The sequence below is a fragment of the Erinaceus europaeus genome, chromosome 7, assembly GCF_950295315.1.
Source record: "Erinaceus europaeus chromosome 7, mEriEur2.1, whole genome shotgun sequence".
In the NCBI taxonomy this organism is placed as follows: domain Eukaryota; kingdom Metazoa; phylum Chordata; class Mammalia; order Eulipotyphla; family Erinaceidae; genus Erinaceus; species Erinaceus europaeus.
The window spans coordinates 32,948,007-32,974,178 of NC_080168.1; the positions used below are offsets into that span (position 1 = coordinate 32,948,007).

The 26,172-nt window shown below is 40.1% G+C and overlaps 1 protein-coding gene and 1 non-coding gene across 2 annotated transcripts in view; both read left to right on the plus strand.

Moving 5' to 3' along the window:
• Positions 1 to 26,172, plus strand: part of ALS2 (alsin Rho guanine nucleotide exchange factor ALS2) — a 97,922-nt gene that overhangs the window by 34,346 nt on the left and 37,404 nt on the right. The window contains exons 5-11 of the mRNA XM_060193494.1: positions 207 to 564; positions 4,988 to 5,156; positions 9,008 to 9,104; positions 17,575 to 17,652; positions 19,248 to 19,430; positions 22,590 to 22,761; positions 23,957 to 24,137. Coding sequence (XP_060049477.1) covers positions 207 to 564; positions 4,988 to 5,156; positions 9,008 to 9,104; positions 17,575 to 17,652; positions 19,248 to 19,430; positions 22,590 to 22,761; positions 23,957 to 24,137 — 1,238 coding nt within the window. The remainder of the gene's footprint in view (positions 1 to 206; positions 565 to 4,987; positions 5,157 to 9,007; positions 9,105 to 17,574; positions 17,653 to 19,247; positions 19,431 to 22,589; positions 22,762 to 23,956; positions 24,138 to 26,172) is intronic.
• LOC132539691 (small Cajal body-specific RNA 16) lies at positions 8,078 to 8,264 on the plus strand. The gene has a single exon (XR_009551019.1). It is a non-coding gene; the product is annotated as a small Cajal body-specific RNA 16 (non-coding RNA).

Sequence of the window (26,172 nt, forward strand, 5' to 3'; positions counted from 1 at the left end):
TCGATTTGATCTGAGGCCCATATTCAGCCTAGAAGCCTATGTAACCTCTACATCTGTGTAGGTGTGAACTTGCCTTCTGTGGTCATCAGTAGGAACATTCTGAGTTGTACCAATTTCAGATGAAGAGATTCTATTTGCAGGTACCTTTCTTTGTACTGGTTGCTTGCCGTGCAATTTTCTATGCATGCTCTTTCTCTGTGTTGTAGCCTCTTGTGGAAGAAGTGATTCCTGGTCTTCACAGCCCACCAACCACAGCCACCTCAGCCCTAAACAGCCTCGTTGTCTCCTGTGCGTCTGCTGTTGGTGTGAGAGTGGCTGCTACCTACGAAGCTGGGGCCTTGTCTCTAAAGAAAGTTATGAACTTTTACAGTCCTGCCCCTGGCGACCTGGGAGCTCAGGTAGGCAGTGCTCCCATAGGCCCAGAAGGTCTGAAAGATAGCAGAGAAGAGCAGGTAAAGCAGGAGTCAATGCAAGGGAAGAAAAGTTCAAGTCTTATGGACATCAGAGAAGAAGAATCAGAGGGAGGCAGCCGAAGACTCTCCCTCCCGGGGTTATTGTCACAAGGTGAGGGAATTGCCAGGTGTTGGTGAGTCCCTGATATGGTGATGTAACTTTCCAAACTGCTACAACTAACCCATTCAGATGTCAAACTTGCTTTTGTTTGAGAGTTATGTACTTCTTTGCTTTAGTGATAACTTTAAAACCTAACTTTTTCCTGTCTGCTTCTGCTTATGAATCTTATTCTGTTGTTCAGGCATGTAGCAATACACTTCTTTTTCCTAGCTGTATAACAGGCTGATGAACTAGCAGATGTGACCATTGCCTAAGTGAGGAGCTAAGACACTTGACCCGAAAGTGAACATAAAGCTTCAATAAAAGTAAACCTTCATGTTCTGAAGCCACAGCAGCAAGTGTGTTCCTTCTGCGTTTCTTAATCAGTTCTGGCATCTCAGTCTTCTAATCTTATACTTCTCAGAATGTGGCTTGTAGACCAGAAACATTAGCAACATCTGAGAGTTTATTAGAAATGCCTGATTTCACTACGAACTGATGAATCAGATGATGCACTAGAACAGGTTCCCAGGTGATGAGTATGAGACCTGTAAAGTTTGAGTTACATTGTGATAGACCTAGAGTTGGTAAACTTTGTCTTTGAAGTTTCTTACAGCTGTGGACTGTGAAGGTCTGTTAACAACCACCTGACTTTGTTGTTGTTGCTTAACTGTATTTACAAAACCTCCCAGGGCTGCATTGGGGTTGCAGTTGAACCAACTTGCAGCATTTCTGCAAAGGGCTCACTAAAACCTAACTCTTTCTGCTTTTTGTTTTACTTACTCTCCTCTGTTGTGCTACCTCTACACTGCCTCCTAATTCTCATTGCCATGAAATATTTTGTATGGTGGGAAAAGTGTGTGTATGTTGTTTGTTTACATTGTTGTTGCTGTTTACATTGAGAATCACAGGAAAACAAAAGTAAACACCCCCAGAAGTTGATATTTGGCAACTTATATCGCCCCTCTACGGGGAAAGACAAGAGGGAAGGTAGATAATTGAAGAGAGTTATTGATCTTTAGGAAAGCTGAGTGGGTCATTTGAAGAGCAGGTGGGGAGAGATGTGAGTTGGTGGCGTGTGTGGTATTGACTCCTGGTCTCTTCCTGAGTGAACAGAGTTAGTCCTATCTGTAGGAATTCCAGGAATGTGGCACTTGACAGTAGAATGCCTTTTGGAAGATCCATCTTCAGTCAGATTAGGGAAGGTAAAAGGACATTCCTTGTTCGTCTTTGCTATCTTTTAAGTGCCTTTCAGCTCAGAATGAATGAGCTGTCTACCCAGGTGGCATCGTTTGGAGTCACATGTTCTGAACTCCTTTATAATCACCCAGAAACCCAAGTTTTTCTTTAGGGGGAAAAATACATGTACTTTTTATCCCCTCTATCTCTTAAAATAATCTGGGACATATCTTTCAGAAAGCTTCAAGTAGGTTTGAGTCTTTTTATGTACAAAGAAGTGCACAGTCACCAGAAAAGATGTTGGTCTTAGCCAGTGATATCCACTTTTTTTGTGGCCCAGATGGTAATGAGTCTGTGCACTTAGTAACAACTGATAGTTGTGGTTTTTATTATTATTCTTATTATGTTTTGTCACCAAGCTAGTGTACACATAACATAATAATGCCTTTGCTGTGATTTTGAGCATCATAAAAGATGTCAGCATTCTTTTTAAAAGATGAAATTCTCGGGAGTCGGGCGGTGGCGCAGTGGGTTAAGCGCACGTGGCGCAAAGCGCAAGGACCGGCGTAAGGATCCCGGTTGGAGCCCCCAGCTCCCCACCTGCAGGGGAATCGCTTCACGGGTGGTGAAGCAGGTCTGCAGGTGTCTATCTTTCTCTCCCCTCTCTCTCTGTCTTCCCCTCCTCTCTCCATTTCTCTCTGTCCTATCCAACAACAAAGCAACGTCAACAATGGCAATAATAACCGCAACGAGGCTGCAACAACTAGGGCAACAAAAAGGGGGAAAAATGGCCTCCAGGAGCGGTGGATTCATGGTGCAGGCACCGAGCCCAGCAGTAACCCTGGAGGGGAAAAAAAAAAAAAGATGAAATTCTCAAGACCAGAAGATGGTGCATGTAACTTTGACACAAGATGTCCCAGGTTTGATCCCTGGCACCACCAATAACCAGAGATGAACAGTATTCTAACCAAAGGATGCTGGTGCTCACGTGGAGTGGCTCCAAACGGGGTTGGGGGGGGTTAAGCCTCCGACCCTCCCTCACCAGCTCTAGTGGCTGCATGAATTAGAAAAAGGCTTCAGGAAACATTCTGGTACGAACATCTGTTTATTTAGAGATGGGTACAGGCTTTTATACTGAGTTAAACAACATTTTTCACATATGTCAGAAATTACAGGTTTCTTAAAGGTCAGCTTGCCCCCATGGAAGGGGGTTGGTATGAAAAGAATTGATGAGATTTATAAAGGTCAAGACAATTAGTTTCCATGATGCAGGCAAGTTAGTTATCCAAAGGTATTTAAGAAAAGCATAGGGGTTAAACCAGTAAGGTGAGGTAGAGAAGAAGTAAAAACAAAGCTTGATATAAATCACAGATAGCAAAGGACACGAGGAAATAGAATATGGGGTCTCATTGCTGGGTACTGGCAGGGGTGTATGATAGTGTATTCTCCTATATGGTCAAAAGGTGAAGTTATAGTGGATGTGTGAACTTTGAGTGACTATGGTGAACTTTGAGTGAACCCTCAAGCAGGCAGCCATTTGGCCTGCTAGCAAGGGGAACTAAGTGTGAGAGGCTTGTAGGCTTTCTGTGGGCTTTAGAGACTAACAAGGGGAAACTGAGTTGAGTCTGGGAGATTTTTCCTCTTGGTTCATCTCTATAAGGAGAGAGGCTAACAAGTGGAATGTCTTTCCAGACCTCCATCCAAGGATGGGAGAGCTCCCCTAAGCTCTACCAAGCTTTCACATAGTCCCACAAAATGGAAAAAAAAAAAAAAAGGCCTGTATGATATAATTTGAAAAATGCAGCAAAGTACAAGGAATTTTTATACTCCTCATTCATAACCTTTTCACTGTAGAAACTTAAAAATTCATTTATAAAAGATTGTATTTCCAATATTTACATTATATCTGAACCTAGATCTTACCTTGGAAAGGCTTAACTTTTATTTCTGTTCTGATGTGGGAGAAATACTTGTCATTTTCGGTATAGTATTTTGGCCAGCATAACCTTTTTTTTAAAAAGATTTTTATTTATTATTTATTCCCTTTTGTTGCTTTATTGTTGTAGTTATTGTTGTTGGATAGGAGAAAGAGAGAAGGGGAGAGAAAGACACCTACAGACCTGCTTCACCACTTGTGAAGCTACTCCCCTGCAGGTGGGGTGCCAGGGCCTCGAACCGGGATCCTTACGCCGGTCCTTGCGCTTTGCGCTACATGCGCTTAACCCACTGTGCTACCACCCGACTCCCCAGCATAACCTTTTTTTTTCTTTTTGATATTTTTATTTATTATTGGATAAGAGAGAGAAATTGAGAGGGGAGGGGAAGATAGAGAGGAAGAGAGACACCTGCAGCCTTTCTTCACCACTCATGAAGCTTCTCCCCTGCAGGTGGGGACCAGGGACTTGAACCTGGGTCCTCACACACTGTAATGTGTGTGTTTAGCCAAGTGTGCCACCTCCCGGCCCCATATCCTTTTACTATTATTATTATTATTATTATTATTAATGATTTAGTATTAATTTACAAAATTATGAGTTACACTGTTCCTGCCACCAGAGTTCTGTGTCCCCATTCCCTCTTTAGAAACTGCAGTAGTTCTCCCAAAGTCACAGTTATGGGTTGACTTATTTCTATAATGATGTTTTTATATATTTGCCCATTTTTTTCTATGGTCCTGCCTTCTCTTTCTTTCTAAGTCACACCTTCACCTATTACTATTTCCGAATGTCTTTCCTTCTCTCTGTGGATCCTGATGGGGTTGGGGTTTTTTTTGTTGTTGTTGTTTTTTACCAGAGCACTGCTCAGCTCTGGCTTAGTGGTATGGGGGGAGTTGAACCTGGGACTCTGGAGCCTCAGGCATAGTCTCTTGCATAACCATTATGCTATCTGCCCCCACCCAGCACATTCTTTATAATGCATTTTCCCAAGTCTCTTGCACAGACATCCTGCATCATGTAAATGTCATAGAGACAAAATCCTGTAGCCAAAGACCAGGTTAAGTAAAATGAAACACAACTTTTAGTTGTAGAACTTCTGACTGTGTGCTGTAACTGAGACTTGACTGCACGCATGCCTTTGTCCAGGGCAGGTATTGGACTGGAGGTTGGAGTGGGGAGCAGTGACCAGCTTCCCATATCTGCAGAGAATATGCTTCCCAAGTATTGAGTGAATGAATTTCTTTTAAAAAGAACTTTATCAAAATGAGCTGTCTTTTCTCACCTACCTATGCCCTCATTTCATCTTTGGTCACCTTCAGTTTCCCCCAGACTCTTAAGAAAAGCTGCTCGGGTGAGAACACGAACGGTGGTTCTGACCCCCACGTACAGCGGAGAGGCAGATGCGCTCCTGCCCTCCCTGAGAACAGAGGTGTGGACCTGGGGGAGAGGGAAGGAAGGACAGCTGGGCCACGGCGATGTTCTGCACAGGTGAGTGCCATCAGTTTTGACTGCTGGAAAGTGACTGGGGTGAATGATTTCTCTCCTTTGAAAGTTTCTGGATCTCCATTTCCTCAGAGAGGAAACTTGGCCTCCCTTAGTTCTGAGAAGAAACTGGCATCTTTGTCATCTTAGTCACACACTGATTCCTAACAGGAGAGCTTCACAGTGGGGCCGGAGTACACATGTGTGCCTTTCCATCCTTCCTCCTCCTCCCCCTCTTCCTCCTCCTCCTCCTTCTTCTATTTATTTATTCATGAGAAAGATAGGAGGAGAAAGAGAGAGAAAGAACCAGACATCACTCTGGTACATGTTCTGCCAGGGGTTGAACTTGGGACCTCATGCTTGAGAGTTCAACACTCTATCCACTGCACCACCTCCTGGGCCACCTTTTACATCCCTTCTTTGATGTCTGTCCATCTTGCAGTACAGAGGGGGATGCTTAGAATAAAATTGTATTTCACTAGACACTTGATTGGTTCAAAAAAAATTTTTTTTGGTTCAAATTTTTAACTTTAGACAGATCTGTCAGTAGAGCTCTCTCTGTGCACAAGGACCAGGCTTCAAGTCCCCAGCCACTGCAGAGAAGCATCACTTACTTGACTTTTTTTGCCTGCAAAGTGTCTTTCTGATGTTGCCAGAATAGCTTTGACTCCTTCTTCTTCTTCTTCTTCTTCTAGCGTTTGCCCTTCTTCCGTAGCCAGTCAACAGCGTCAGGTTGAGCCTGATGTAAAGTTTCGAGACCTCCTTTGAATCTGGAGAGGTGGCAGTCATTGACTATGTGGGTCATAGTCTGTCTGTAGCCGCAGGGGCAATTCGGGTCGTCTCTGGCTCCCCAGCAATGGAACATAGCGGCGCACCGGCCATGGCCTGTTCGATAGTGATTGAGGAGGGCCCAATCATAACGTGCTAGGTCAAAGCCAGGTTGACGCTTGCAGGGGTCTGTGATGAGGTGTTTGTTCTTTACCTCTGCTGACTGCCAACTCTGTTTCCAAGAGACTGGAACAGAGAAGTTCAGTGTAGGCGTAGGGGACCAAATTGGATGACGAGACGTCAAGCGTTGGACAGGGTGGGCGAAGATATCCGTGTATATTGGCAGGTCCGGCCGAGCGTAGACGTGGGAAATGAACTTAGATGATGCCGCTTCCCGACGAATATCTGGTGGGGCGATGTTGCTAAGAACTGGCAGCCATGGAACCGGGGTGGAACGGATGGTTCCAGAAATTATCCTCATGGAGGAATATAATTTGGAATCGACCAAGTGGACATGGGGGCTATGGAACCATACTGGGGCACAGTATTCTGCAGTGGAATAGCATAATGCCAGAGATGATGATCGTAGTGCAGAAGCGCTCGCGCCCCATGAGGAGCTGGCCAGTCTTGCAATGATGTTATTCCTCGCGCCCACCTTTGCTGCAGTTTTAATGAGATGTTTGTGAAATGACAGAGTGCCATCAAGAGTAACGCCAAGATAGACTGGCTGGGCTTCATGCCGGATTCTCGTATCGCAAAGCTGCACATTAAGCTCATGCGAGGCCGAGGCATGGTGTAGATGGAAAACAGATGATACCGTTTTTGCAGTGCTAGGGATTAGTCGCCATTTTTTACAGTAATCAGATATCAGAGACATGTCTTTCGTGAGTGTTTCCTCGATGTCGAACTTGGATGCCTGAGTTGCACAGCAGATGTCATCGGCGTAGATGAACTTCCTTGAAGAAGTTTCTGGGAGGTCATTGATGTAAATATTAAATAGCGTAGGAGCCAGAACAGAGTCCTGGGGGAGGCCACTTGAGACAAGTCTCCATCTGCTAGACTTGTCACCCAGACTTGTCACTTTGACTCCAGTGCACAGTGTTAAACCTATCTGTCCTAGTGCATCATAGGACAATCATTTTTGTTTAAGAGGAATTCCTAGGCAATTAACAAATTAAACATTTTTGAGACTTTACAGGGGTTTTTTTTCTGTTTTGTTATCACCAGAGATTCACTACTCTGAGCAGACCTTTCAGATAGAGACACCACAGCACTGAATCTGATTTGAACCCAGGTTTCATGTATGGCAAAGCAGGTACCTTTCCAAGTGAGCTGTCAGCCAACCCAAGTCTCATAGGGATTTTACGCTTATGGAATAAAATGGCCAGTTAATGTAAATGTTTTTTCTTAGCAGAGTGAAGACACCTGTGGAAATAAAATAGAATGATTTTTTTGAATTTTATTTGTATTTATTTATTTGTTATTGGAAACAGAGAGAAATTGAGAGAGAAGGGGGAGATAGAAAGGAAGAGGGAGAGAGACCTACAGACCTCCTTCACCGCCTGTGAAGCGACTCCGGGGGCTTGAACCCAGATCCTAAGTGATACTTGCTTTTGTGCCATGTGCGCTTAACCTGCTGCGCTATCTCCCGACTTGCCAGGGTACCCTGAGGGTACTTCTTCCTGAGCAAGTGCTCTCCGGGTTGGAGAGAACTCAACTGGAGCCAACCTAGGATACTGCATGGAAGAGGGATGAGGATGCTGGACTAGCATCGCAGGAGAGGACTCTGGGACTTTAAGAGCCAGAAGGCAATCCCAAGTGTGTTCAAACAAAAGAGCAGCTGTATATATACTCACCAAGTAGGGTGGAAACAGGATGTGACATAGCGGTAGATCGAAAAGACTGGTAGAAATCAGGGTGTGTCTAGGAGAGGGGGCGGAGCAAAAAGGGAGTATGAACCAGTGGGAATTAAACCAGTGCCCTGCAGGCAGGGTGGTTCTAGTAGTTATGCAAATAGACACAGAGTTAAGCAGGGGGAAGCTGACAACACCGACTACCAAAATAGAGTTATTAAACTTGCATTTCATTGTATCCTATGAATACTCTTTGCTATAATCAGTCACTTAGGGTTTTCTGATTCTTATCACATTCTGAATCACATGGTCTGGAGAAAGGCTCCTGTGTTGTTGGACCTGCCCAGAGTGGGTGCAGCCTTGTACCAGGCAGCCCGACCCTGACCTAGAGTAAGTGCCTGGGGACAAGTTCTCCCTGGGCTTGGAACTTGCAGTAACAGGTGTGAACATTCTAGCAGTAGTTTGATGATCATGTATGATACTGCAAACAGGGGGGAAAAAAATCTGAATTATAGTGGTTAGTAATAATAAAGATTAAATTTTTTAAATTCAGTTATATTTAGGAATAGATTGAACATAATTCATTTTCTTATTTAACCATTTCTTTTCATATATGTGTGTGTATTTTGCCTCAAGTGTTAATACTGGGGCTTCGTGCACTGTTCCCAGTGGCCATTTTCTTTTTTTCTTTTATTTATTTTTTTATACTATCTTTATGTATTGGATAGAGACAGCCAGAAATCAAGAGGTAAGGGGGTGGTAGAGAGGGAGAGAGACAGACACCTGCGGCTGTGCTTCACCATTCATGAAGCTTTCCCCCTGCAGATGGGGACCAGGGGCTCGAACTTGGGTCCTTGCACATTGTAATATATGCGCTCAACCAGGTGCGCCACCACCTGGCTCCCCCGTGACCATTTTCTTCCTTTTTTTTTTTTTTTTTTCTTTTCTAGTTTGTACTATACAGGACAGAACTTGAGAGAGGATAGGGAGCTAGAGAGAGGGAGAGAAAGATAGACACCTGCAGACCTGCTTCACCACTTGTAAAGCAAACCACCCACCCTGCAGCCTTTATGTTTGGTAATATGTATGCTTGACTGGGTGTGCCACCATCCAGCCCCCTCAAATGTTTATTTTTGTTTGTAAACACTTTCTCTACAGTTTGAGAAAGGTCATGAATCTTGCTGAGATTATTTCTTACTTGGTATCTTTTTTTTTTTTTTTTTTTTTTCCTTTAAGGCTTCAGCCACTGTGTGTGAAATGTCTAGATGGTAAAGAAGTTATCCATCTGGAAGCAGGTGCTTACCATTCTCTAGCACTGACTGCAAAGTCCCAGGTAAGAGGTGAACTGTTAAAAACTGATCTTAATTTCTCGGAAGGCCAACACATGACAAGATTGGGTCATTGTTTATTAAGTACCTACTATTTATAAAGCAACAATATATCCAGTTTTATCTTTCCGATGTTTTACATGTTATTTCCATTTCACAGATGAGGTAAGGGAGGTCAAGAGAAATTGTGTAACTTTTCTAAAGTCTCTGTAATTGTAGAATTTGAATTAAACACAGGGCTGTCTGACAGAGAAACTTTCTATAATATGCTCTCATTAAAAAACAGTGCCAAAATTCCCAGGTTGTTAGTGAATTCTTATTTGTACTCTGATGAAGAAAAATAACACACACACATGGGTTTTCTTTTAAAACTATGAGACCTGAAAGTGGCTTCTAGAATCACTTAAGATGATACCCAAATATATAAGCTTTCTTAAGAAAAGTGCTTAAGTTATCCTTAAATATGTTTTGTTGTGATTATATTTTTTAGGATGCCAGTAAAAAAAAAAAAACCCGTTGATGATTCCATTTATTTTAAATTTCCTATAATATGCTCTCCAGAAAACTAGAAATAACTTATATAGATAAATATAAAAATTAGTGAAGAAAATGAAAATTCAGTTATTTACATGATGAATCATCCAAAAGGTGTAAAGATATTAAGGTAATCAACTCTAAAATAAATATAAAAGCTACTGGCCTCTTACAGACATGAGGTAAGACATACTTAGGCAAAAAAGAAACTTCATAATTATAACAAAAGCATAAGGGAAATAGAAACTATCTTACTAGAAAAAAGTATAGAGTCTCTAGGACACAAAAATTGAGAGTTCTTCCAGTAGGTTAAAAAATAGAAGTGAAGGGAGAGTTTATTTTTAGATGAGAAGAAGTTTACTTCCTAGATCATTAAATCAACAGTGTGAATTTAGTACAGTTCTCAGAATATTCTAGTATAGTATTTACAACTTAGTGAAATAACCCCAGAATTGGTCCAAGAGGACACATATAGGTGATAAACCAGGTAAGTTCTGGGAAAAAAAAATGACAGAAAAAAAAGGATGGAGCTTTATATAGTTTATAAAAGCTTTTTAAACTATATACTGATCACCAGCCCCATCCCCCTACTAAAAAAAAAAACCCTATATGCTAGAAATATACCCAATCATTTGTGGAAATTTAGTATATCAGAATAATGGGCACTGTGTGAATTAGCTGGGGGAATGAGACTGAATATTCAATCAGTATTGAATACCATTGAAACTACTATCTTCTGACTCACAGAAGAAAATTAAGGTGACTATATTCTGTTGATGGATTGAAGATAAAGGGATCCCTAGTATAACTTCTATATTTAAAAGCTGTAAATAAGTTGTTACTACATGTGATTAAGTTATCCGCTGGTTAAACTGTGTCTACAGTAGAGTTCTGAGTGATTAAAAATTACTTGTCGGGCTGGTAAAATCACTCAGTTGGTTAATGCTCTGCTTAGCCGTGTGTAGGAACCAGGTTCAAGGGCAGCTCCTACCATGTGGGAGGAAGCTTCAGAGCTGTGGTCTCTTTCATATTCTCTCTCTGCTTCTCTATCTCTTTCTGAAAAAGTCACCCTGGAGCAGTTAGGCCCCAGTAATTATTTAAATAAATAAATAAATACACAAAACAAAAATGCTATGTAGATCTATGCTTATTGGCTTAGGAAAATGTCAGTATATAACCCTAACTAAAAAAAGAAAGGGGCTGGGCAGTATGTGAGTTGAGCTCACATCCCAATCTCCACCTGCAGGGAGGAAGCTTCACGCGCTATGAAGAAACACCTGCAGGTTTCTTTCTGTCTCTCTCCCTCTCTTATCTCTCCTGCCTCTCTCAATTTCCCTCTGCCCTATCAAATAAATATGTAAAAAATTAAAGTAAGAAAAAAAAGAGGTCTTGGGACAGCAGTGATTGTATAATCTCATATTGCACCTAAATCTACATGTAGATATTATATCTATTACATGGTAAAATTTCTGAAAGGACATACGTATGTGTTTCCAAAAAGGCAAAATAGAAGTAGTGATCAGTTCACCAGTGGCTTTTGTTCATTTTTTATGTGTTTCTTTCTTTGTATTGCCAGTCTTGGACATTGACCGTGAATTGCTTTTCTTATTGAAATAAACAAACCCATTATCATTAAACATGTCATGGTAATCTCATTTCCTTTTGTGTGTGGTAGAGGACAGGTCCTTAACTGTGTTTACTCTATAATGTCTCTTCACAGATAACAAGACTTTTTTGTCATTCCACTATATTCCTATCTATATAATAACAAAGTGTGATGACTTTTTCTTCATAGCATTTCCTTCTCTCATCACCTTGCAGAGAAGAGGCAATACAGAATAATTACTGAGAATAAATCCTGGCTTTCGCACTTAAAAATTTCAGATCATGGCTATTGTTAATGTCAATTGCAAGGAGTGAGCAGCTGAAAATGTTATTGGTAAACCCTGGACTGTGTCTTATGTATTATTTCTTTTTTTTTCTTTTTAAATATTTATTTATTTTTAAAATTTATTGCTTTATTGGGGAATTAATCTTTTACATTCAACAGTAAATATAATAGTTGTACATGCATAACATTCCCCAGTTTCCCATTTAACAATACAACCCCCACTATGTCATTTATCATCTTTCATGGACCTGTATTCTCCCCACCCACCCACCCCAGAGTCTTTTACTTGGGTGCAATATGCCAATTCCATTTCAGGTTCTATTTGTGTTTTCTTTTCTGATCTTGTTTTTCAACTTCTGCCTGAGAGTGAGATCCTTCTGTTTCTTACTTATTTCACTCAACATGATTTTTTCAAGGTCCATCCAAGATCGGCTGAAAACAGTGAAGTCACCATTTTTTACAGCTGAGTAGTATTCCATTGTGTATATATACCACAACTTGCTCAGCCACTCATCTGTTGTTGGACACCTGGGTTGCTTCCAGGTTTTGGCTATTACAAATTGTGCTGCCAAGAACATATGTGTACACAGATCTTTTTGAATGGATGTGTTGAGTTCCTTAGGATATATCCCCAAGAGAGGAATTGCAGGATCATAGGGTAGGTCCATTTCTAGCCTTCTGAGAGTTCTCCAGACTGTTCTCCACGGAGGTTGGACCAATTTACATTCCTACCAGCAGTGCAGGAGGGTTCCTTTGACCCCACACCCTCTCCAGCATTTGCTGCTGTTACCTTTTCTGATGTATGACATTCTCACAGGAGTGAAATGATATCTCATTGTTGTATTTGCATTTCTCTGACAATCAGAGACTTGGAGCATTTTTTCATGTGTTTCTCAGCCTTTTGGATCTCTTCTGTGGTGAATATTCTGTCCAAGTCCTCCCCCCATGTTTGGATGGGGTTATTTGTTGTCTTGTTGTTGAGTTTGGCAAGCTCTTTATATATGTTGGTTATTAAACTCTTATCTGATGTATGGCATGTAAATATTTCCCATTCTATGAGGGGTCTCTTGGTTTGGGTAGTGGTTTCTTTTGCTGTGAAGAAGCTTTTTAATTTGATGTAATCCCATAGGTTTATACTTGCCTTAGTCTTCTTTGTAATTGGATTCGTTTCATTGAAAATGTCTTTAAAATTTATGTGGAAAAGAGTTCTGCCAATATTTTCCTCTAAGTATTTGATAGTTTGTGGTCTAACATCCAAGTCCTTGATCCACTTGGAATTTACTTTTGTATTTGGTGAAATACAGTGATTCAGTTTCATTCTTCTGCATGTTTCAACCCATTGTTTCCAGCACCATTTGTTGAAGAGACTGCTTTCCCCATGTAATAGTCTGGGCCCCTTTGTCAAAGATTAGATGTCCATAGGTATGGGGCCTCATTTCTGGACTCTCAATTCTATTCCACTTGTCAGTGTGTCTGTTCATGTTCCAGTTCCAAGCAGTTTTGATGACAATGGCCCTATAATTCAGTTTGAGATCTGGGAGTGTGATGCCTCCAGTTCTGTTCTTTTTTTCTCAAGATTGCTTTGGCAATTCTAGGTCTTTTCTGGTTCCAGATAAATATTTGTAGCATTTTTTCTATTCTCCTAAAAAATGTGCTTGGGATCTTGATGGGGATAGCATTAAATTTGTAGATGGCTCTGGGTAATATATTCATTTTGATGATGTTAATTCTTCCAACCCATGAACATGGAATATCTTTCCACTTCTTTGTGTCTTTTTCAATTTCTTTGAGTAGTGACTCATAATTTTCAGTATACAAGTCTTTCACTTCTTTGGTTAGGTTTACTCCTAGATAGTTTATTGTTTTTGTTGCTATAGTAAAAGGAATTGATTTCTGGATTTCAATTTCTTCTAACTTAGTGTTTGCATAGAGGAATGCCACTGACTTTTGAATGTTAATTTTGTAGCCTGACACCTTACTGTATTGCCTAATGATTTCCAAAAGCTTCTTGCTGGATTCCTTAGGTTTTTCCATGTATACTATCATGTCGTCTGCAAATAAGGAGAGTTTGACTTCTTCTCTTCCAATCTGTATGCCTTTAATTCCTTGCTCCTGCCTGATTGCTATGACAAGAACTTTCAACACTATGTTGAATAGTAATGGTGATAGTGGGCAGCCCTGTCTAGTACCTGATCTGAGGGGAAATGCTTCCAGTTTTTCACCATTGAGTATGATGTTGGCTGTAGGTTTGCTATATATAGACTCCACTATCTCCAGGAATTTTCCATCTATTCCCATTTTTTGTAGTGTTTTGATCATGAAAGGATGTTGTATTTTGTCAAAGGCTTTCTCTGCATGTATTGATATGACCATGTGGTTTTTGGTCTTGCTTTTGTTGATGTGGTGGATCACATTGATTTACTTACGTATATTAATTCAACTTTGCATGCCTGGGATAAACCCCACTTGGTCATGATGAACAATCTTTTTGATATACTGCTGTATCCGGTTGGCTAGAATTTTGTTCAATATTTTTGCATCTATGTTCATCAGAGATTGGTCTGTAGTTTTCTTTTTTGGTTGTGTCCCTGTCTGCTTTTGGTATCAGGGTGATGTTGGCTTCATAGAAGCTGGCAGGGAGTATTCCAGTGTCTTCAATCTTCTGGAAGACTTTTAAAAGTAGAGGTATTAGTTCTTCTTTGAAGGTTTTGTAGAATTCATTTGTAAAACCATCTGGTCCAGGACTTTTATTTTTGGGGAGATTTTTGATAACTGTTTCAATTTCATTAGCTGTGATGGGCCTGTTCATGTTATCCACTTCCTCTTTACTTAGTTTTGGAAGTTGGTAGGTATCTAGGAAATCGTCCATTTCTTCCAGGTTCTCTAGCTTGGTGGCATATAGTTGTTCATAGAAGCCTCGCATGATATGTTGAATTTCTGCAGTGTCTGTTGTGATATCTCCTCTTTCATTTACTATCTGATTTATTTGGGTCTTCTCCCTTTTTTGTTTTGTAAGTCTGGCTAAATGTTTGTCGATTTTGTTTACTCTTTCGAAGAACCAACATTTACTTTTGTTGATCTTTTGTATAGTTTTCCTATTCTCAATGTTATTTATTTTTGCCCTAACTTTAGTGATTTCTGACCTTCTCATTGCTTTAGGGTTCCTTTGTTGTTCTTCTAGGTCTTTAAGATGTGCAATCAGGCTGTTTATTTGCACTTTTTCTTGTTTCCTAATGTGTGCTTGTATAGCTATGAACTTCCCTCTTAGGACTGCTTTAGCTGTGTCCCAAATATTTTGATAGCTTGTGTCTTCATTTTCATTGAACTCTCGAAACATTTTGATTTCTTCCTTGATTTCCTCTTTGACCCAGAAGTTGTTAAGTGTACTGTTGAGCTTCCACATTTTGGCACTGTTACTAATCTTTTGTTGATTGTTAAGTGTTAGTTTAATTCCACTGTGGTCTGAGAAGATGCTTGGGATGATTTCAATGCTCTTGAATTGGCTGATGCTGTCTTTGTGGCCTAATATATGGTCTATCCTTGAGAATGACCCATGTGGATTTGAGTAAAATGTGTATTCCAGTTTCTTGGGATGAATGACTCTGAAAATGTCCAATAATTCTAGTTTATCTATCTCTTCATTTAGCTCCCTTATGTCTTTACTGATTTTCTGCCTGGATAATCTGTCAAGTTGAGAGAGTGGGGTGTTGAAGTCCCCTACTATGATTGTGTTACTGTTAATATATTGCTGTAGCTCTTTCAGTAGAAGTTTGATGTATTTAGATGGCTTCTCATTGGGTGCATAGATATTAATAATTGTTAAGTCCTCTTGATTGACTGATCCTCTGAGCATTAAGTAGTGTCCATTCCTATCTTTTTTAATCTTATCTATTTTAAAGTCTATCATGTCAGATATGAGAATAGCTGCTCCTGCCCTTTTTTGTGGGCCATTGGCTTGTATGATAGTTTTCCATCCTTTCACTTTAAGTCTGTGTTTGTCTTGTTGAGTTAGGTGGGTTTCCTGTAGACAGCATATTATTGGGTTGTGTTTTCTGATCCATCTTCCTACACTGTGTCTTTTAATAGGTGAATTCAGGCCATTGACATTTATTGATATCAAAGATTGAAGATATTTTAACGCCATTCTTGTAGAGTTTTAGAGTGTTTTGATATATGTCCTATTTGTGGTGGTCTGGTTGTTTATAGGAGACCTTTCAGAACTTCTTTCAGGGCAGGCTAGGTGATGGTTGATTCCTTCAACTGCTGCTTGTCTGAGAAGGTTTTGATGCCTCCATCTAGTCTGAATGACAGTCTAGCAGGATATAGTATTCTTGGCTGAAAGCCTTCCTCATTGAGCACTCGATAGATATCTTGCCATTCTCTTCTGGCATGTAGTGTTTGTTTGGAGAAGTCTGCTGCTAATCTTATGGGTTTTCCTTTGTAGGTGACTCTTTGTTTTTCTCTTGCAGCCTTCAGGATCCTTTCTTTATCCTTATTCCTTTCCATTCTAAATATGATATGTCTTGGTGTCTTTATGTCTGGGTTAATTCTGTTTGGGACCCTCTGGGCTTCTTGAATTTTTATGTCTTTGATGCTGTCTAGACTAGAGAAGTTTTCAGCTACTATTGCCTGGAAAATGCTTTCTTCCTCTTCTCCTTCTCTTTCTTCCTCTGGTATGCCAATAATGCGTATATTGTTTCTTTTGAAGTCATCCCATAGGACTCTGTTGTTGTTTTCAGCATCTCTTAATCTCTTTTTGAGATCTCTTACTTCTTTTTTAGTTGTCTCTAATTCATCCTCAATCTTGCTAATTCTGTCTTCAGCCTCATTGATTCTATTCTCTCTGCCCTCTACTATTTTCTGGAGTTCATCTATTTTGTTGCCCTGCTCTGATACTCTTTTAGCTTGTTCAGCTAGTTGCATTCTTAGCTCAGCGATTTCAGCTTTCAGCTCTCTAATAACCATGAGATAATTAGTGTTTTCTTCCATATTCTCATTTGTTGTTCCTGAATTTCTGATTACAATTTTTTCAAATTCTTTACTCACTCCTGTTATTATTGCCTTAGCTAATGTTTGGATGTTGAACTCGTTATTTTGTGCTTCACCCTCTGGAGGACTTTTAGCTGGACTTTTGTCCTGGTTCGATTCTCCAATATTTTTTCTTGTTTTAACCATTTTATATATTATGTTATGAGTTCCCTTTATCGGTACTTTTCAAATTATTGATCACTATTGCCTGGATTGACTTGTATCTAAGTAAGTTAATTAAAGGGTTCACAGTGGTGGAAGTTAACAGTTATTTCAATCCCTGAGTTGGAGCTCAGTGGTTTAAAAGCCTCTTTCTTTTTTTTTTTTTTTTCCTTCCCTGTAGGCTATGGGAGCTTGAGGGCTTTTAAACTATCAATAGGCTTCTTAGCTTAATCACTGACTCCTGACCAAGAGATAAAGCAGGGTGTGGCAGAGATAATCCAGTGGTTATGCAAAGAGACTTTCACAGCCTCTCAGCTATGCCAAGGAGGTATAGGTCTTCTGAGTTTCCTGGTTAGATCTCTGTCCCCTGGTGTCCCTTCCTGTCGCTGCTCCAGATTCGGTGATTTACTGGGTTCCTGTGGTTATTCTAGTCCTGTCTTGTTTCGGTCCCGGGTGGTCTCCTTTGGTATTCCTAGTTGATCCGGTAGAGTAGAAGAGAGAAAGCAATCTGCTGCTCGTAGCTCCGCCCCTGGAAGTGGAATCCTTATTTATTTATTAATGAGAAACCCTCTAGAAGAGAGAAAGAACCAGGCATCACCCTGGTACATGTGCTGCTGGGGATTGAACTCAGGACCTCATGCTAGAGAGTCCAATGCCCTATCAACTGCGCCACCTCCTGGACCAAACGTACTATTTCTGATCTTTAAAAAAACATATTAAGATCTGTTATTTAGTATAGGTTGTTTGTGTGTAAAGTTTGGCGTACATATATAGTATTATAAAGGCTTCAAATTCACATGAAAAAACAGATTTACAAGTTCAGCTCTCTTTGCTTTGTTCTTTTTTTTTTTTTTAAATAGGTTTACTCGTGGGGTAACAATACCTTTGGTCAGCTTGGCCACTCTGATTGTCCAACAACAGTTCCTCGTCTTGCAAAGGTACTTTTGTGAACTTGGTAATTTTTATAGCAGCTATTCCAGAATTCTAAGGAATAACACTTTATATTTCTAGAATTCCTTCTTTTAAAAGTAGGATTATATGTTTGTAGCGCAAATTTATTTTGACAATCACTAGTTACTTCAATTGTTATGTAATTTACTGAATTGTTCCTTAAAACACTAAGAAACAGTTATGCTAATTCCTATCATAAATAGTTTTAATATTTAGGTGATACATTATCCAGTTCCTTTTGTTTTATCACAGTAAAGAATAAGCAAAGCCATTGTTTCTTATTTATTTGAATAAAGTAGAACATGAATTTATTCATACTAAAGAGTTTTCTAACAGCTTAGAAGCCTTGAAAATCAAATTTTTTTTCCAGCACTTTAGAGTCAGAGAAGAATAAAGCTTATTATAAGGTTTTTGTTATACTACTATGGAAATGACAGCTTCAGGATTTGGGAACTTTATTTGATAATTGATGGTGAAGTGTTTTGAAGTCATTTAAGTAAGAACAAAAAGACAAAGGGATCTGAATTAGTTCTGATTAGCAACTAAAAGAGGCTCTTTCTTGCTGGAGAGATTGTAGGGCAGAATCCTGGCATGCATCTTTTTGTGGTGACCTTTAAACCCTCTCTAAAATCCTAGAATTTGGAAGCTACTGTCTTAGGGCAGTAGTGGTCCTCAGACTTTTATATAGCAGAATCACCTGGAAAGTTTGTCCAAACAAATTACTTCTCCACTTCCCTCCAAATCCACAGGAGTTCTGTGGGTGAACGCCTGCTTTTTTAAACATGTCTGTAAGTAATTGATGCTGCTGCTGCAAAGACTACTCATTGGTAGTCTAGACCAAAGACTAGTCTAAGCCATCCATATAGATGACCTACCTGCTTCAACATCATAGGAATCAACACACAGTGAAGTCACTGAAGTAGTGAATTCCTAATGGGGAGACTGAATTGTAGCACCCAGTTTTGACCAGGATGTAAGTTAGCCTTCTGAGAGTGTTCTCTTCTTCACCTTGACTTTTGTACACACAGGCGAACGTCTATAGATGTGAAGTATGTCCTAGCTGTTAGAGCAGGACTTTTGAAATGTGTGGGACTCTCGACTTCAGTAAAGATCAATCCTATAAGGACTTCCAGAAATAGCAGTTAAAATATCAGCTCTGTGTGGTTGTTTGTTTGATTTTCCTTTTTTAAGTTGCAGATTTTAAGATTTTATTTTTTTAAAGATTTTATTTATTTATTAATGAGAAAGATAGGAGGAGAGAGAGAGAGAGAGAAAGAAACATACGTCACTCTGGTACATGTGCTGCCGGGGACTGAACTCAGGACCTCACGCTTGACAGTCCAATGCCCTATCCACTGTGCCACCTCCTGGACCACCAGATTTTAAGATTTTATAATAATGTTATTTGAAGTTTAAAAGTTGAATCTATTCTGCATTTGATCAGGTATATTGGTAGATGAATTTTACCCTCTAAGATATACTGACCACACAGTTGTTTAACAAGTAACCTAACATTTTAGTTTCTGTTGATCTGAAGTTCTGTCAGATTCTTAGACACACAGTGTTCTTGCTGTCATTGCAGGTAAATGGTGAAAATGGATTCTGGAGTGTAGCTGCAGGCCAGGACTATTCTGTGTTTTTAGTGGATACAGAAGACTTTCAGCCTGGACTATATTACAGTGGCAGACAGGATTCTACAGAAGGAGACAACTTTCCAGATACTCACAGTGGTATTAAGACTCCAGTGCTTCTCTCCTGTAGTAAGGTGAAAAGGAATTGGATGCTAAGACTTACTTCCCTTATTGCTCTCTGTAGGGCATACCATTTCTAATCCACTATATAATGTACTTATTTTGTCTGTTGTCTGTGATTCTTAACAATCCGATCTATGAGAGTAAGGATTTTAGACTCCCATTTACTGATTATAGCCTCTTTAATAGTTTATAAATATTTATGGAATTAACATATGTAGTAGTATTTAAAAATACATTTTTTTTTTTTTACAAAGAAGTTTCTTGGCTGTATTTATTGAGCTCTCAGGTAAATCAGAATAGAAAAAGAGTAGATGAACTCTTTAGAAGTAAAAATGGGGAGTCGGGTGGTAGTGCAGTGGGTTAAGCACACGTGCAGAGCACAAGGACTGGCCTAAGGATGCCAGTTCGAGACCCCCGGCTCCCCACCTGCAGGGTAGTCGCCTCACAGGCGGTGAAGCAGGTCTGTAGGTGTCTGTGTTTATCTCCCCCTCTCTGTCTCTGTCCTATCCAACAATGATGACATCAATAACAATAATAACTGCAACAATAAAAAAGCAAGGGCAACAACAAAAGGGAAGGAAAGAAGGTGGAAAGAGAGAAAGGAGAAAGAAAGAAAGAAAGAAAGAAAGAAAGAAAGAAAGAAAGAAAGAAAGAAAGAAAGAAAGAGAGGCCCAGGATGGGCTTGTGGCAGATATGATGATCCACAGTCCATCACTTCCCTTCTTTGACCTCTGCACTTCTTTTTTCATTTGTTACTTTTTTTTTTATTCTCCTACTTCCTATCTTGTTTTCTTTAATAAAAGGTCACTGTTTTTCTTTTCTTTACACTGAAGTAACTCACACCCTCAGTGATACGCTGCAAAAAACAAACAAAAAAAAAACCGCTTTCAAGGCTGCTGCATTCTGTATTCTTTGGTCTTACTGAATAACATATGCAGTAGACTTTTTTCTCCTCTTTTTTGGCTAAGTACATAACCTACAAATACATAGGAGCAAGATCTTTATTGCTAAGGGCAACACCAATCAAGACTTGACTTTTGACCTCTGGACATAGCCTGTTGTTCCAGGTATACCAGTTGACTCTATGGAGTCTTTGTTGTTGTTGGTCCTGACTCCACATTTCCACGAAAGATTCCACCATCCTGCTGAGGAATCAGGCTGGCGAAAGGCTGAAGCTCTACTATGTTACTAATGGGTCAGAAGCTTGGTTGCCTAATTAATGGGATAAATACATTGAATTTGTTCTTTGCTATGTGGATATTTGATATTGTGACAAATAGTTCTTTTTTATTATATTTATTCCCTTTTGTTGCCCTTGTTTTTTATTGTTGTAGTTATTATTGATGTCATTGTTGTTGGATAGGACAGAGAGAAATGGAGAGAGGAAGGGAAGACAGGGAGAGAAAGAAAGACACCTGCAGACTTGCTTCACCTCTTGTGAAGTGACCCCCCCTGCAGATGGGGAGTTAGGGGTTCCAACTGGGATCTTTTTGCTGATCCTTGTGCTTTGCGCCATGTGCGCTTAACCTGCTGCACTACCACCCGACTCCCACAAATAGTTTTTAAAAAAGAGTCCCTTTACATTGCATTTTTAAAAAGTTTTATTAATGATTTAATACTGATTTACAAAATGATTAGATAGCAGGGATGTAATTCCACTACATTATTACCACCAGAGTTCTGTGTCCCCATTCCCTCCACTGCAAACTGCAGTAGTTCTCCCAGGGTCATCAATATGGGTTGACTATTATTTCTACAACTATAATTATATATTTGCTCACTTTTTCTTATGGTCTTGCCTCGTCTTCCCTTCGAAGTTATACCACACATATTACTACTTCTGAATGTCCTTCTTTTTTCTCTTTTCTCCCTCCGGGTCCTGATGGAATTGGAGTTCAAAGCCCTCTGGTCATCTTCCCCTAACATTTCTCCCTCCCTGGAAGTTTTGACCAAAATTATTAATTGGTTACAGAAAGTGGAAGGTCTGGCTTCTGTAATTGCTTATCTACTGAACATGGGCATTGACAGATTGATCCATCCCCTCAGCCTGTTTCTTCCTCCCCCCCCCCCCCCTTTTGTTGCCCTTGTCTTATTGTTGTAGTTGTTGTAGTTGTTATTGATATCATCATTGTTGGATAGGACAGAGAAATGGAGAGAGGAGGAGAGAATGATAGACACCTGCAGACCTGCTTCACTGCTTGTGAATCGACTCCCCTGGAGGTGGGGAGCCAGGGGCTTGGACCGGGATCCTTAGGCCGGGTCCTTGCGCTTTGTGCCATGAGCATGGACCCAGGGTCGTTGAGGGTTGCAGAACGTAGAAGGTCTGGCTTCTATAATTGCTTCCCCACTGAACATGGGCGTTGACTGGTCGGTCCATACTCCCAGTCTGTCTCTCTCTTTCCCTAGTAAGGTGTGTCTCTGGGGAAGCTGAGCTCCAGGACACATTGGTGGGGTCTTCAATCCAGGGAAGCCTGGCCAGCATCCTGGTGGCATCTGGAACCTGGTGATTGAAAAGAGAGTTAACATATGAAGCCAAACAATTTGTTGAGCAATCATGGATCCCAAGCTTGGACTAGTGGAGAGGAAGTGTTAGGGAGGTACTCACTGTCTGCTTCTATCCTTACCTAGTGGAGCAGGGTTCTGCAGAGGTGGGGCTCCAGGACACATTGGTGAGGTCGTCTGCCTAGGGAAGTCACCTTTTAAGAGATAAAAGCTTGACTTTTGATATTTTTATAGATAGTATAAAGATCTTCTCTGTTCTCAGCTTATTTCATGCAAAAGAGATGCTGAGATATTTATTATATAATTTGGATCTTTGTATAACTAGTGTGGCTATTAACAAGCACTAGTAGAGTAACATTAAAGGTACCTTGACAATAAATAAAAATGTGGATATGTATGTTTGTGTGTGTGTGTGTGTGTGTGTGTATGTGTGTGTGTGTAGCAATGGGACTCTGGAAAACCAGCTTTAATACAAACAAAGTAGAGCCAAAAGCCCTTTATTCTGGTAATCACAATTGCCAGTGTTAGCTACCAATAACTTAATAGCCAACTTTTGAAACTCCTGAATATTGCCAGTTGGTCCTCACCAGCTGATACATATAAGCCAGCTTCAGTGCCGAAGTCCTACTACCTTTTAAATCTTGAATGCTTTTCCCCCTTGTTTTCAGCTGGGGTATATAAGCAGAGTGACTGCAGGAAAAGACAACTATCTAGCCTTGATGGACAAAAACATTATGGGATACATTGCCAGCCTCCATGAGCTAGCTACTACAGAAAGACGGTTCTACTCAAAACTAAGCGATATCAAATCGCAGCTTCTCAGGCCTCTTCTCAGTTTGGGTAAGTAGGTCCCCTTTCCCCTCCCCCCAGTTTAATAATCTTGTTTGATGTGTTCTTCTTACCCGACACAAGTAAAGGAAGATTTTGGTTTGCTTTCTTTCCATAGGCTTTGTTTTGTACATAGAGAGCAACTTGTAAATGGTTTCAGCTTCATCAGCAGCCCGGTTGCCCTGCCTTGTCCTGCCCTATCACTCCCATTTCTTTTTCTTCAAGGATGCAGAAAGTGGGCTTTTCATAATATTTATGGCAGAGAAGCAGAAACCTCTTTGGGAAAGTTGATCCATGGAGCTATACTTGTAAACATTTCTAGCCCCACTAGCCCCCCCAGATATCTTCCATTGTACTACCTGGATTTTCATTTTCTTTGATTTACTTTTTAGAACTAGACCGAGGGGGTCAGGTGGTAGCATAGCGGGTTAAGCGCATGTGGCACAAAGCGCAAGGACTGGCTTAAGGATCCCAGTTTGAGCCCCCGGCTCCCCACCTGCAGGGGAGTGGCTTCATAAGCAGTGAAGCAGGTCTGCAGGTGTCTATCATTCTCTCCCCCCTCTGTCTTTCCCTTTCTCTCTCCATTTCTCTCTGTCCTATCCAATAATGAATGACATCAGCTATAACAGTAATAACCACAACAAAGGCTACAAATAACAAGGGCAACAAAAGGGGGAAAATAGCCTCCAGGAGCAGTGGGTTCATGGTGCAGGCACTGAGCCCCAGCAATAACCCTGGAGGCAAAAAAAGAAAAAAAATAGAACTTGATTAAGTACAAGTTCATCTAGATTTCTGAGTAACTGCCCCAAGAATTTTGCCCCATGGGTGGGTTTTATCCTCCACTAAAATGAATTGATAAGACCTGATCTTCCTTAAGTTGTAATTAGCTACAAAGACAGATTGAAGGTGAGGAGATAATACAAAGGAAATGGATTTAATGATTCTAGATGGAAGGGACGTGCCCTCCTGACATACCCAGGAAATGCAGAATGGTGATTGATTTTCGTGTTGATCTTAACTAGATTCGTTCACTAACCTCACTGCTTAGAGTGCATCCTGTTATCTCTGAAATGGCTTTCTTTACATCTGTGACTATTTGGACTCCAGGCTTGAGACTGCCTCTCAATATGTGATTTTTAGAAAAGAGGAATTTATAGATGCAAGAAGGAATGCAGGCAATAAGCTCATTCATATCTTTTTGTTGCAGAGAATTTGGGCACTGCAAATACAGTCCAGTTGTTGCAGGAAGTGGCGAGCCGATTCAGCAAGTTGTGCTACTTAATTGGTCAGCACGGGGCCTCACTGAGCAGCTTCCTTCAGGGACTAAAGGAAGCGAGGAGTTTGGTCATTCTGAAGCATGCAAGTCTCTTCTTGGATAGTTATACAGAGCAAGTATCCAGTCCCGTGTCATGTTCAATCTCTGCAGGGTTATTCTACCACAGGAGAACAGCTCCTTAATCAGAAGAGACTAGATTAGGGAGAGTGATAGAAGGTAATAGAAGTTGCAAAGCAGTGTTTTAATCTTAAACCACCTATAGTTCTGCATTGCTAAAATTTTAGTTCCCCCCCCAAGGGGAAAAATAGTTTTTAAAAAAATAATGAATTCTCTAATTTCTGTCTGTGTTGTGATAGAAGGATTCCTAGTGGCAGTAGCAATGTATGTAAAATGCACCATAATAAATACGGTTCTTTAGAGAACTATTTTGTTTACCTAAGTAAATTAAAATTTGAAGACATAAGTAAAGGTTCTTTAAGACCAACTGCTAAATTGTAATATGAAGCTGTCCTAAATGTCTTGGCTTTTTACTGTTGTAAAATGGACCATTTAGCTACTAAACCACTTTTAAAATAGAGATATTCCCGTCAAAAGGTTACTAAACCACTTTTAAAATAGAGATATTCCCGTCATAAGGTTTAGGGTAGTTTCTTTGAGGTTATTTATAAGTAATATATGTTTATAACTGAAATAGCCACAAACCAAAGAAAAGCCACAAACTAAAGATAAAATACACATTAATAGTTTCAGTGTATTTCCCTTCAGATTTTTGTACATATGTGCAAATTTATGTGACTTTTTATTCTGAGAAAAATTGAGTATATTTGAAGTTATTATTGAAATAAATAACATAATTTGAAACTTTTTTTTTTCCAGAGCTGGATCTCCTGCATGTGCAGTTTTACTGCTCTGGGCCAGTTTTCAGTTCAGTTAGAGAGACAGAGATAGAGACAAAAAGAGATAACACAGCACCAGGCCTTCCTCTGGTCACATTCCATGTGGCCACATACATAGCAAAATGTGCACCTACTCTGGTGAACTATCTCTCTTGCCAGGATACCAACTTTTTAAAGGATTGTTTATTTGTTTGTTTAGTTAGTTATTTGAGGAGAGAGAGGGTGAGAGGGAAGGAGAGAGAGAGAGGACTTGGATTCAGACACAGGACCTCAAGCTTGCAAGTCCTGTCCTCTACTGCTGTTCAAGCTCCCAGGCCGCTAGTTTACTTTTTCAAAATAACTAATATAATTTTCCTTTTGTGTCTTACTTTTATCTTCTACTTTGTATTTCACTTTTTTCTTTTCTGATACTTTATGATTTAATGCTTGGAAATGCTATTTTTAAACAATAATGCATTCACATAGATGGGCACATGAAAATGATTTATAAAATTAAAAATTTGGGAGTCAGGCGGTAGCGCAGCGGGTTAAGCACACATGGCCCGAAGCGCAAGGACCAGCGTAAGGATCCTGGTTCAAGCCCCCAGCTCCCCACCTGCAGGGGAGTCACTTCACAGGCGGTGAAGCAGGTCTGCAGGTGTCTGTCTTTCTCTCTCTCTCTCTCCATTTCTCTCTGTCCTATCCAACAACGAAGACATCAATAACAACAATAATAACTACAACAATAAAACAAGGGCAACAAAAGGGAATACATAAGTAAATATTTAAAAAAATTTTTTAATTAAAAATTTATCTTGTTTTTTGTACTGCATACAGCATAAGATGTACCATCTTCATTATTTTTAAATGAATAGTTTCCTTATACTTTTTTCCCCCCATTTCACTATTTTTAACAAGAATTTTCCTCTTTCTCTCTCCAAGTCAGTTTGCCAACCATGGAGCATGGAGGACCATCCATGCCTCGAAATAGTACATTTTGCCTTTCTTTAGCAGCATGTCAGTTCCTAGCCAGCCTTTCGTAACAACATTACGAGCTCTCTTAACATGCCTTCTTTCTCTTCTCTATTGTTCGTTTTGCTTCTTTAATTAGGAAACGTGAAGAGTGGAGAAATGTTCTCATTAAAATTTTCTCACTGTATTTTCTCCAGTTCTTTAACTTACCAGGTGAAATCTGCCAGCTAAAGTCTCGCATCTTCTGCATGGCCTTAGGTACTTTTGAAATTCCTCATACCCATGTTACTAAAATGACTT